Raw genomic sequence first — 13,290 nt, forward strand, 5'->3', positions numbered from 1 at the left:
AGAAGACCCAAGGGAAGGCAGTGGAGGGCGACCCAAGTGCTTGGGCCCCTGCACCCATGTGGGAGACCCAGAGGAAGCTCCTGGCTCCTGGGTTCAGCCTGGCCCAGTCCTGACTTTTTCAAGCATTCTTTTTCTTTTTTAAGATATATTGATTTGTTTGAAATGCAGAGTTATAGAGGCAAAGGGGGAGAGGGAGAGGGAGAGAGAGAGAGGTCTTCCATCCACTGGTTCACTCCCCAAATGGCCACAACAGCCAGAACTGGGCCAATCCGAAGCCAGGAGCCAGGAGCTTCCTCTGGGTCTCCCACATGGATGCAGGGGCACAAGCACTTGGGCCATCTTCCACTGCTTTCCCAGACCTTAGCAGAGAGCTGGATCAGAAGTGGAGCAGCCAGGACTCGAACTGGTATCCATAGAGGATGCCTGCACCGCAAGCAGTGGCTTTACCCACTCCATCACAGCACCAGCTCCAAATAAATAAATCTTAAAAACAAAAGCATGCATTGGCACAATGGTAAAGACCCCACCTGGGACACCTTTGCCCCATGTTGGAATGCTGGATTCCAGTGTGGCAGGCAGCAGGCGATGGCTCAGTAACTGGGTCCCTGCTACCCATGTGGGAGACTGAGCTTGAATTTCTACCTCCTAGTTTCAGCCTGGCCCAGCCCCAGCTGTTGCATGCATCTGGGGAGTGAACCAGTGAATGAGAGATATTCTCTCTCTCTCTCTCTCTCTCTCTCTCTCTCTCTCTCTCTCTCTCAGATAAATAACATCTTCCCACCTGTAAAAATGCTGGGCGAAGCACACGTCACACTTGCGGAAGCTGCCTGCCTCCACTCTGCAGTCGGCAGTTTCAATGCCTGCAGCCAACCTGGAAGCTGGCAAAGATTGCATCTCCTGGCAACAACACCCAGCCGTTTGCAAAACTCTCGCACCCTCTTGTCTGCTGACTGCCACAAAGCTATTTGAGTTGACCTCCAATGGGCAGCCTGCCGCCACGGAGAGAAAGTGCCAGAGTCCACCTGTCAGTGTTTCCCAGGGCTGCTGTAATTACCCAGTGGCTGCAAACAGGCTGCCCAGAAGTCCCGGCTCAAGAAATCAAGGCATCCTGGGGCAGCAGGTAAGGTGCTGCTACTTGGGACTCTTGTGTCCCATGTGGGAGTGCCTGGGTTCTGGGTCCCAGTCCACACGCCATTCCAGCTCCCTGCTAATGCACAGATGGTTCAAGTGCTTGGGCCCCTGCCACCCACATGGGAAACCCAGATGGAGCTCCTGGCTCCTGGCTTCAGCCTGACCCAGCCCTGGTTGTTGCAGTCATTTGGGGAGTGAGTCAGCGGCCAGAAAATTCTCTCTCTCTCTCTCTCTCTCTCTCTCGCAAAATAAATAAGTAAGTCTTTAAAGAAAAAGAAGTGAGGTCCAAAGACAGCTCTTTTCTGATCATCTAGGTGTTTTTTTAATGTACTCTAACAGAAATATTGAAAAGTAGCGAGTATCTTGGTTGTTGGGGGGGTGGGGGGTCCTTGTTTAATGCACACAGGGTTTCCGTTTTGCCAGAAGAGAGTTCTGGCAATTCCCCGTGGTGACTGCTGAGTAACATTTCAAGTGCCTTGAAGACTGATGAACTAGACACTTAAACGTGGAGAAGAATGGGCAGATGTTTGCTGCAATGGTTAAGGCATCCCTGGGGACACCTGCAAGTCCCACATCGCGGTGCCTGGGTCTAGGTGCCGACTCTCCTGCCCTAATGCAGACCCTGGTGGGCAGCAGGTGATGGCTCAAGCACTGCCACCCAGGTTGGACACCCCAATTGAGTTCCTGGCTGCCAGCTTCAGCTTGACCCAGTCCTAGCTGTTGTGGCCAATTGAGGAGTGAACCAGCAGATGGGAGACCTCCGTATCTCTCTCTCCCTCTCCCTCTCCCTCTCCCTCTCCCTCTCCCTCTCCCTCTCCCTCTCAAATAAATAAAGCATAAAAAACTGATTATGATGTGGTTACATGTGCTAAAAATTCATTGAGCTGAACGCAAAATAATTCAGTTTTATTGTGTGACACTTAAAAATAAAATCAAACATTGAACTTTATACATAAGTGTAAATTTGCACACACCATGTGATAAACAGATTAATTGTTTTAAGATGTACTTATTTATTTGAAAGGTAGGTTTACAGAGAGAAAGGGAGAGATGGAGAAAGAGATCTGGGGTCAGCATTGTGGCACAGTGGGTAAAGCCACCGGCTACGATGCCACCATCCCATATGAGCACTTGTTTGTATCCCAGTTGCTCCCCTTCTGATCCAGCTCCCTGATAATGCACCAGGGAAAGCAGCAGAAGATGACCCAAGTGCTTGGACTGCTGCACTCATGTGGGAGACCCAGAAGAATCTCCTGGCTTCAGCCTGGCCCAGCACTGGTCATTGCAGCCATTTGGGGAGTGAACCAGCAGATGAAAGATTTTGTGTACGTGTGCATGTGTGTGTGCGTGTGTGTGTGTGTGTGTAACTCTGCTTTTCAAATAAATCAATCTTTCAAAAAAAAAAAGTCTGTGTGTTGGGAAACAGAAACTTTCCAGAACCTTCCTCCATTCTCATCTTTACGAGTCTGGAAATAGCAAAGAAGAAAAGATCATCATGGCCAGTTCCCCCCTGGAATGACCTGCGTGGCTCACGAAGGCCGAGCAACCTCCCCAAGTCTCAGCCAGGCTCGCACCAGGTCTGACTCAGTGCCTGTGTCTCAGACAGATGCTCACATAGGCTGCAAGGGCTCCTTCCCAAGCCACAGTCCCGCCTCCCTCCACCAATACAGCGTCACCCACACCTGGCCCCACACCCGCACGAGCGTCTGCCTCACAGGGGCCAGCGGGACTGGTATTTTCCATCCACACAAGCAAAGCAATGCAAACCAAGAAATCCTCACAACTGGGCATACTTTTAAATGGATAAGAATGACAAAAAAGGTGAGTAAAGCAGTTGTGAGTAATTCCATAAATAATCAATCCCTAAAGATGGAAGGAAAAATAGAGACAGCCTACAAAATGTTAATTATTTGGACAGGGTGGCAGGGAGGGAGAGAGAGAGAGAGAGCGCGCTTCCATGTGCTGGTTCACTCCCCAGATGGCCACAATGACCAAGGCTGGACCAGGCTGAAGCCAAGACCCAAGAACTCCATCCAGGTCTCCCATGTGGAGTACTTGAGCCATCCTCTGCTCAGGTATATTAATGGGCAGATGGATCAGAAGTGGAGCAGCTGGGACTTGAACCTGTGCTTGTATAGAATGCTAACATTGCAGGCAGCAGCTTAACCCACCATGCCACAACACTGCCCCCTCCCCCAAGCAATGCCTTGAATGCTGCACCAAATGCGCATTCCTGGGCAGGTTCGTTAAACTCTCTGAGCCTCAGTATGTTCAATGAAATGGATGACAACCTCTCTTCAGAGAGTGAAACAAGTAACACATTGTTAGACGCTGACCAGAAGTCATTCTCCTGGTCTTCCTTGTAAAACAATGTCTGAGATGTAACCAGGAGCATCAACCATGGGTCCAGATACCCTGGTGAGAGTTGTGGTCCAGGCCAATCAGATGTGAATGTGCAATGGGCAGCACACCCACACCCGGCCCTCAGAAACCTGGAGAATGTGTTCCTTTAAGGCTTCTACACTTTGCTGCGGCCTGAGCTGAACGAAGACTTGATGGGTGTAGCCGCGTAAGTAACTTTGGGAGGAAGCTGTGATTTAACACCCCTGAACCCCCAGCATGAGCAAGACACTTATTTCTATGCAGGTGAAACGTCTGGATCTTGGGTTTCTTTGTCGTAACAGCTCACGCTGTGCAAGTACCTGATATGAAAGTTAGTACCAGGAGTGGGGTTCGGCAGCGATTAGAAACCCAGACCACAAGGCAATAAACTGACAGTCAGGGAGCTGGCCAGAGAGACCTGGAGAGAGACAGAAAGCAAGGAGCTCATGTATGTGAGGACAGAGCCTCAGGTAGCCCTGTGCTGTCGTGAGTGACACAGCAGGTGCCTAGTGACTCTGTAGCCTTTGCAGGCATGGGTAGAAGCCAGATTCCTCATGGATGTCACCTAATCTCACCACTGTTGATAAGAGAGTGAGAGAAATGGAGATGGAAGGAAACCTGCTTGTCCCACGGGGCGCTGTCTTTCCACACGGGCTGCCAGTAAGTGGTTGAGCTCTGTAATTCAGGGTCTCACGAGACTTTTTTTTTTTTTTAAATAATAGACATGTTTTTCTTCTGACACATTTTTTAAAGATTTATTTATTTATTTGAAAGTCGGAGTTACACACAGAGAGAAGGAGAGACAGAGAGAGAGAGAGGTAGAGAGAGAGAGATAAGTAGAGACAGGGAGAGAGGTCTTCCATCTGCTGGTTCACTCCCCAGTTGGCTGCAATGGCCAGAGATGTGCCGATCTGAAGCCAGGAGCCAGGAGCTTCTTCCCGGTCTCCCAAGTGGGTACAGGGGCTCAAGGACGTGGGCCATCTTCCACTGTTTTCCCGGGTCACAGCAGAGAGCTGGACTGGAAGTGGAGCAGCCAGCACTCAAACCGGCACCCATATGGGATGCCAGCACTGGCTTTACCCGTTACGCCACAGCGCCGGCCTCAAGACTTTATATTTTTAATAACATAAAGGTACTTCAAAAACTTCATGAAAAATGGATTAAAGGCAAGTCTACTTTGTTGCAAAAATATTTGAAATTCTTGTAGAGTTATTTGGTTGTATTTTATTTTTTAATTAATTTTTACTTCTTAAATTATTATAATTTTTAAGCATTTTGTCATATTCACTTCACATGTAGACATCATACACATATATGCAATTTTAAGCATTATTTATTTATTTGAAGGAGTTACAGAGAGAGAGACAAAGAGAGAAAAATCTTCCATCAGCTGGTTCACTCCCCAGCTGGCCGTGAGGGCCAGGCCAAAGCCGGGAGCTTCTTCCAGGTCTCCCACATGGGTGCAGGGGCCCAAGCACTTTGGCCATCTTCTGCTGCTTTCCCAGGCCACAGCAGAGAGCTGGACTGGAAGTGGAGCAGACGGGACACAAACCAGCAACCATTTGGGGATGCCACCATCACAGGTGGTGGCTTTGTCCACTATGCCATAACACCAGCCCCTGTTTTCTTTTGAAAACAGAGATATGAATATCACAGAGTGAAGGGTTCATGACCATGACCATGACGGGGGGAGAGAAGAGTACATTGTCATCTACATGGTATACTTCAGCGAGGCAGTATTTATAACTAAATACCCAATGATATGACATCCACACAATTTCTATACTCTGTGCATTAACCTCCACGAATAAGAGAAAAACCTCAGATTTGTCTTCCTGGGTCTGGCTCATTTCACTCACCACTCTCCAGTTCACAGGACTTCCAAATGCAACTCTTGCAGCATTGGGTGTTGGGTGTTGTGGCTAAATTGCCTGTCGGGACATCCCCCAACCCATATCAGAGCACCCAGGTTTCAGTTCCAGCTGCTCCACTTCTGATTCCAGCTTCCTGCACTGCACACCTTGGAAAGGAAGCGGGTGATGACTCAAGTGCTTGGGTCCTTGCCACCCACGTGGGAGACCTGGCTGGAGCTCCTGGCTCCTGACCTTAGCCTGGCCCAAGCCCTGGCTGTTGGAAGCATTTGGGGGAGTGAACCAGAGGATAGAAATTCAGTCTGTCTGTCCGTCTGCCTCTGTCTGCTTCTCTGCCTTTCAAATAACTATAAATAAATACTTTAAAAAAACACTCCCCCAAGTTTGTACCATGAGTCCCCAAAAATTACACCAAGGAGGAAATGAGATTGAGGAGGTCTCACAAGTGCTTTGGAGCACAGAAGGCAGTGAACAGCGCCACTGTCCCCTCTCCCAGCAAAAGACAAGGAACCTACTCTCCCACGAGGCAAAAATCCTCACAACGGCTGCCTAATGAGATTCTCAAGTTGCTAAGGGCTCAGGGGCTGGCATTGTGGTGCAGCAGGTTAAGCTGCTACCTTGGGATCCCAGCATCCCCTATGGGAGCACAGGTTCAAGTCCCGACCGCTCCACTTCAGATCCAGCTCCCTGCTAATAGAACTAGGAAGGCAGCAGGTGATGGCCCAAAGTGCTTGGGTCCTTACCAACCACATGGGAGACTTGGATGGAGTTCCAGGCTCCTGGCCTCAGCCTGACCTGGTCCAGGCTGTTGCAGCCATTTGGGGAAATGAACCAGCAGACGAACGATCTCTCTCTCTCTCTCTCTCTCTCTCTCTCTGACTCTCCCTCTTGCTCTGTCTCTCTGCCTTTAGAATACATTTTTTTCTTTTTTAAAAAGATTTATTTATTTGAAAGTCGAAGTTACACAGAGAAAGAAGGAGAGGCAAAGAGAGAGAGAGAAAGAGAGAGAGAGAGAGGTCTTCCATCCACTGGTTCACTCCCCAGCTGGCCGCAGTGGCCAGAGCTGAGCTGACCTGAAGCCAGGAGCCAGGAGCTTCTTCTGGGTCTCCCATGTGGGTGCAGGGGCCCAAGGACTTGGGCCATCCTCTACTGCTTTCCCAGGCCATAGCTGAGAGCTGGACCAGAAGTGGAGCAGCCGGGACTTGAACCAGCACCCATATGGGATGCTGGCACTGCAGGAGGTGGCTTTACCCGCTACACCACAGCACTGGCCCCCAAATAAATCTTTTTTCTTAGGAAGTTGCTAAGGTGCTGCAACATGTGTGTTTGCACACTTCTGCTGAGAGTTGGGTCTTCATGTCGCTTGGGGTTTTTTTTTTTTTTCTTTTTGTTGAACTATGGTTCTATTCGGCAGGCAGACTGCAGGGTTTTGATGTTTGTAGGTCACTAGAGCATGAGAAGCGATGCCAGGGTTTGACGGACAGATCTCATATTTCACGCTACCTCCGTGAGTGAGTGAATGACTCATCCGGATGTCTGTAGGAGAGCAGTGCTCTGGGTGTGAGATGGAGCAGGCGCCTGTCTGTCCAGCTCTACCTGTTCAGGGAGGCGCCCATAGACCTCGCAGCACCAGCACACCCATGAAGACTGCCTGTCATAGCAAAGCACTTTCTAGTTTCTTTCTGAAATTTTCGAACTGTGGCAAAAAAAAAAAAAAAGACATGTCACATAAAAATCTACCGTTTTAACCATGTTTTTAAAAAAAAAAAAAAAAAACAAGTAACTCAGTGGCAATAAATAGCTTCACACCACATCTTCCATCGGGCTAGTTCACTCCTCAGTGCCCGCGACAGCCAGGGCTAGGACCAGGCTGAAGCCAGGAGCCAGGAACTCCATCTGGGTCTCCCACATGGGTGCCAGGGACCCAAGCAACTTTGAACCATCTGCAGCCTCCCAGGGTGCACGTTAATAGGAAACTGGAATCAGAAGTAGACCCAGGGGCCAGCGTTGTGGTGTACTGGGTTAAGCCACCAGCTGAGACACTGGCATCTCATATGAGCGAGGGTTCAAGTCCAAGCTGCTCCACTTCCAATCCATCTCTCTGCTAATAAAGGCATCTTGGAAAGCAGCAGAAGATGGCCTAAGAGCTTGGGCCCCTGCACCGATGTGGGAGATGAGGATGGAGCTCCTGGCTCCTGGCTTCTGTCTGCCCTTGCCCTGGCCGTTGTAGACAATTGGGGAGTGAACCAGCAGGTGGAAGATCTCTCTGTCCCTCGTGTGTGTGTGTGTGTGTGTGTGTGTGTGTATGTATGTGTGGGTATAATTCTGACTTTCAAATAAGTAAATAAATAAATATTTTATAAAGGGGGGCAGCACTGTGGCATAGAAAGTTAAGCCTCCACAGTACTGGCATCCCATAAGGGCACCAGTTTGAATCCCAGCTGCTCCAATTCTAATCCAGCTCCCTGCTAATGCACTGGGAAAGCAGAAGAAGAAAGCCCAAGTGCTTGGGCCCCTGCAACCACGTGGGAGACCTGAAAGAAGCTCCTGGCTCCAGGCTTCGGATCAGCCCAGCTTCAGCTGTTGCAGCCATTTGGAAAATGAATCAGTGGAAGGAAGACCTCTCTATCTGTCTTTCATTCTCTCTCTGTCTGTAGCTCTGCCTTTCAAGTAAATAAATGAATCTTTATTAAAAAAAAAAAAAACTTTGGATTGGTGACAAGCAAAGCTGCATTTATCAAGAACAGTGAGTTTTTGCACATGTCTGTGAATTAAAAAAAAAAACAAAACTGATATCGAATGTAGTCCCTAAGCAATGGCCAGAACTTCGCTGTTCCGAAGCCAGGAGCCAGGAGCTTCTTCCAGGTCTCCCGTGCAGGTGCAGGGGACGAAGCACTTGGACCATCTTCTACTGCTTTCCCAGGCCACAGCAGCAAGCTGGATCTGAAGTGGAACAGCTGGGATTCCAACCAGCAGCGCCCTATGGAATGCTAACGCCACAGGAGGAGGCTTAACCTCCTATGCCGCAGCACTGGCCCGAAAGAGTGGTTCTGCTTTATGAATAAGACTGAGTCCTGCGCGAGTCACGGGGTAACGAACGCCTGGAGCTTCATGGAATGTAGAGCAGGTGCTTACAGGGGTGGCCAGCAGGTGCGTGCCAGGGTCCTGCATAGTGTGCATGGCACAGGGTTCAGCAGCGGCGTCACCACCGTGTAGAACACGGCCACCAGGCGGTCCCGGGCCGGGTGGCCGCCCGAGTCCGGGCGCAGGTAGATGATGGAGGCGCAGCCGAAATGCACCACCACCACGGTGAGGTGGGCCGCACAGGTGGAGAAGGCCTTGCGCCGGCTGGCTGCCGAGGGCATGCGCACGACGGCGGCCACGATGAAGGCGTAGGACAGGAGGATGAGGAGGAAGGAGACCAGGACCACCAGGACGCTCAGGAAGAAGATGGCCAGGGCCCGGCGCGCGCTCTGGGCGCAGCTGAGCCGCAGCACCGGGCCGATGTCGCAGAAGAAGTGCTCCACGCGCGGCCCGCCGCAGAAGGGCGCCGAGAAGACCAGGCAGGTCTCGGTCAAGGCCACGGAGAAGCCGGCGCCGAACACCAGGGCTCCCAGGCCGACGCAGACCGACGGCCTCATGAGGAGCGGGTAGCGCAGCGGCCGGCAGATGGCGACCGAGCGGTCGTAGCCCATCAGGGTCAGCAGGAAGCAGTGGCTGCAGCCCAGGCCCAGGAAGAAGAACATCTGCGCGCGACAGCCCGCGATGGAGATGGCCTGGCTGCGCAGCAGCAGGTGCGCCAGCATGTTGGGGATGGTGACCAGCGTGTAGCAGGTCTCGGAGAGGGACAGCACGGCCAGGAAGCGGTACATGGGCGTGTGCAGGCTGCGGTCGGCGTGGATGAGGGCGATGATGGTGGCGTTGCCGCCCAGGGTGACCAGGTAGGTGAGCAGGAAGAGCGCGAAGAGCGTGGGCCTCAGGTGCGGGACGCTGGAGAATCCCACCAGCACGAACTCGCTCACCAGCTCCGTGCCGTTTCCCGCCTGCTGCTCAGGAGCCTGCGGAGAGAGACGGGGGTCTGCTGGGGTCGCCTCCGCCTTCGCCATCAGACACCGAGAGAGACCCCGGAGGGGCGTGGCCCACTTCCAGACGTCTCCGGGCAAGCTTGAGGCTCTTGAGCGCCTAAGGGAATCTCCTTCCTGCTGGAGCGCACCCGGGGGCAGCAGGGCCGGCGCAAGGGGCTGGGTCCCTGCACCCACGTGGGAGGGAGGGAGGCTGGGAGGAGGTCCCAGCTCCCGGCTCCCACCTGGTGCAGCCACACTTGTTGGAATGAACTAGCAAGTGGGAGCTTTCTCCCGTTCTCTCTCCACCTTTCGAATAAATAAATACGTGCAGATTTTAGAATGAGAACTTCTGAGCTGGCACTGTGTGGCACAGTGGGGTAAGCTGCTGGTTGCTTTGTCTGCATTCCATACCAGGATTCATAACTGCTCCCCTCTGATCCAGCTCCCTGCTAGTGCACCTGGGAGAGCAGCAGATGACGGCTCAAGTGCTTGGGCCCCTGACACCCATGTGGGAGACCCAGATGGAGTTCCAAGCTCCTGGCTCCTGGTCCAGCCTTGGCTGTTGCAGGCATTTAGGGAACCTGCAATTGGAACATTTAGGGAACCACCATATGGAACATCTCTCTATCTATCTATCTATCTATCTATCTATCTATCTATCTATCTATCTTTATCTCTATCTCTCTCGCTCTCTACCTCTTCTCTCCTCTGCTTTTCAAGGTAATAAATGTTTTTCTCAAAAAAGCAAATTTCTTCTGTAAAAAAAGATGATGTGATGGTGCCAGTGCTGTGGTTTAGTGGGTTAAGCCACTTTCTACAGCATCTGTATCGCATATGGATACAGGTTCGAGTCCCGGCTGTTCCAGTTCCAAACCAGCTTCCTGCTAATGTGCCTGGGAAGGCAGTGAAAAATGGTTCAAGTGCTTGGGCCCCTGCACCCATATGGGAGACCCAGAAGAATCTCCAAGCTCCTGGCTTTGGATCAGCACAGCTCCAGCCATTGCGGCCAGCTGGGGAGTGAACCAGTGGATGGAAGACCTCTCTCTCTCTCTTTCTCTCTCTCTCTCTCTCTTCCTCTCCTTCTCTCTCTCTGTAACTCTTTCAAATAAATAAATAAATCTTTAAAAAAAAAAAAGAAATCCCATTATTTAATTATTCAGTGGGAGAATATGGATGAATCTGGAGGACATGGTTAATTGAATAATCCAAGCCCAGCAAGACAAATATTGCATGACTCCCCCTCCCCCCCATGTAGACTAGGGTATAACAGCTGAGATGATCCGAAACCAGGAGCCAGGAGCTTCTTCCAGGACTCCTCTCCCACGCGGGTGCAGGGGCCCAAGCCTTCGGCTCATTCTCTGCTGCTTTCCCAGGCCATAGCAGAGAGCTGGATCAGAAGTGGAACGGACAGGACTCTATCTGGTGCCCATATGGGATGCCGGCACTGCAGGCTGGGATTTTAACCTGCTGCGCCACAGCACCAATATGCAGCTATGAGTTTTAAGAGGAAGGACAGGGTGGAGAGGGCTGCTTTTTGCACCACCTGGTGGCCATTTGGTGTACTCTAAGAGAGGGAAAAAATGCAATGGCCCTGCACCTGCCCAAGCTCATCCCCAGCCGCCTGATAATAGGAGTGGAAATGATGGGAAATGGCTGGTTTTGTTTTGGAAATCTGCATTTTAAAATCTGGTTCCAAAGATATATTTAAAAAAGGGGAAGACAACATAACAGTGAGCCTGATGGAGTCCCCAGTTATTCTGATCACATCTCGGGACCATGAAAGAACTTAATGGGAACAAAAGGGCTGTGAGGGAGGGATACCCATTGCTCATGAATTGAGGAAAACCAGGAAGCAGGAGGCAGACAGCCATGAGGATCTCGCGCTGGTGTGCATATTTTTTCGTAAAGGGGGGATATTTTAGTATCTATGGGCTGTGTCAGCTCAGTCACAACTGCTCAGTGCTGGTGTGCAAACAGCCATAGACATTATGAAAATGAGTGTGCACAGCTCGGTTTCAATAAAACTTTATTGGCAAAACAAGCCAGGGGCCAAATGGAGCTTGCCAACCCCTGATTCAGCACAAGTAAAGCTAAAGGAGCATTCAACATAGTGATAGTCTCAGAGGTGGGGCCAGCAATGTGCTCAGCAGACAAAGCTGCCACCTGCAGTGCCAGCATCCCATATGGGCACTGGTTCCAGTCCCAGCTGCTCCACTTCCAATCCAGCTCTCTGCTATGGCCTGCAAAGCGGTGGAAGATGGACCAAGTGCTAGGGCCCCTGCACCCACATAGGAGACCTGGAATAAGCTCCTGGCTCCTGGCTTTGGCCTGGCCATTTAGCCATTTGAGGAGTGAACCAGCAGATGGAAGATTCTCTCTCTCTCTCTCTCTCTCTCTCTCTCTCTCTCTCTCTCATTCTGACATTCAAATAAATAAATAAATCTAAAAACCAAAAACAAAAAGGCACCACTTTGAATGCCGAGTGTACTAAAATCACTCCTATGTAATTAGCATAGTCACTGAATGATATAACCAGCCTAGCCAGGCTGTGAGTTAGAAAAGGAACAGCAGAGTTGAACTTGGGGAGCGGGGATTCGGGCTCTGCCCCTCACCCACTGCCAGGTGTCACCCCCAGGACTGGGCAGCAGCCGGCTGGGCAAAGACCCTGGATTCACACACTTGAGGGAAGTGAGGAAATCAGTGCAGAGGTTGTGTGAGGGCAGAAGAGTTCAGGTACAGCCAACAGCCTGTGCAAAGGCCCTGTGGCTGGAACACGCCTGGAACAGCCTCAGCAAGGAGGGGTAGAGAGGAAGACAAAGAAGCAGAGGGAGGAGGTGAGGCGGGGAGGGGACAGGGCAGGCAGCACAGGCAGTCAGGAAGACCCTGGCTTTGAGTGGGAAGAAGGTGGGAGCCATGGAGGGTTGTGGGGAGAGGAGGGGCCTGCCCTACTCAGGTGTGCTCAGGTGTCAGGACAGAGGGTGGGGGGACGTGGGGAGACCAGGAGGCCAGGATGATGGGGGCAACTCCTGGTTGGGGTCCTACCTGGACGTGTGTGGGCTTGCAGGGGGGAGTGTGAGTCTGGGTGTGGGTGTGCAGGGGTGAGTGTGTTAATGTGCAGGTGTGATTGTGTGGGTGTAAGTGTGCAGGTGGAGGGTGTGAGTGTGTCTGTGCAGGTGTGAGAGTAGGACACTGTGTGTGTGTGTCTATCCAGGTGTGAGTGTGTGAGTGTGAGCACCCAGAGGGAATGGCTGATGTGGGATATAAATTAGGAGAGTGTTGTGTGAAAGTGGTGTTTAAAACCCTCCGAGGGTACAGAGCATCAGAAAGAGAAGAGCCAAGGTCAGAGCTCTGATCAGCTCCAGCGTGACAGCCGCAGAACAGAAGCCCGGGAGTGGGAAACAGTGGGCAGATTTGAGAGAGACAAGCCAGGGGCTAGACTCTCCCATCCCCTGCGGCATCCTCATCCTATCAGAGTGCAGGAGAACCCAGACTCCCCCATCTAGGGCCGCATTCCCTCTGAGCTCCAATACCAGCAGAAGCATCAGAGTGGTGATGACCTCGGAATGCTGCCTCCTCCTCCTCTAAGCCGTGGAGAAGCTGGCTCTGACCTGGCCCAGACTTGTCTGACAATTGTGGGCATTATTTGGGGAGTGAACCAATGGATGGAATTTCCATTTCTCTCTCTCTCCCTCTCCCTCTCCTTCTTTTTTTCCTCTTTCTCCCTCTCTTTTCCTCTCTTTCCTTCTCTCTGCCAGTCTTCCTTTTAAATAAAATAAATCTTAAAAAAAAAAAAGGAAATAAATTTTTGTTATAAACAGTAGCTGCAAGAGAGCTGGAGAAGC

General features: G+C 51.3%; 1 protein-coding gene across 1 annotated transcript; it reads right to left on the reverse strand.

Annotated features, from left to right (window-relative positions):
* Window positions 1-8,411: 8,411 nt before the first annotated feature.
* On the reverse strand, window positions 8,412-9,490 carry LOC100353225 (olfactory receptor 10T2-like). The gene has a single exon (XM_002722810.4). It carries the CDS (start codon window positions 9,488-9,490, stop codon window positions 8,516-8,518), a length of 975 nt encoding a protein of 324 aa, XP_002722856.1. The 3' UTR covers window positions 8,412-8,515.
* Between the last annotated feature and the right edge of the window lie 3,800 nt (window positions 9,491-13,290).

The sequence above is a fragment of the Oryctolagus cuniculus genome, chromosome 16 (genome assembly GCF_051225735.1).
Source record: "Oryctolagus cuniculus isolate XC-2025 breed Fujian yellow rabbit chromosome 16, ASM5122573v1, whole genome shotgun sequence".
In the NCBI taxonomy this organism is placed as follows: Eukaryota; Metazoa; Chordata; class Mammalia; order Lagomorpha; family Leporidae; genus Oryctolagus; species Oryctolagus cuniculus.

Excerpts from the sequence above, each read along its gene's own strand:
- LOC100353225 (XM_002722810.4), bottom strand. The coding sequence starts at position 9,490 with ATGGCGAAGGCGGAGGCGACCCCAGCAGACCCCCGTCTCTCTCCGCAG.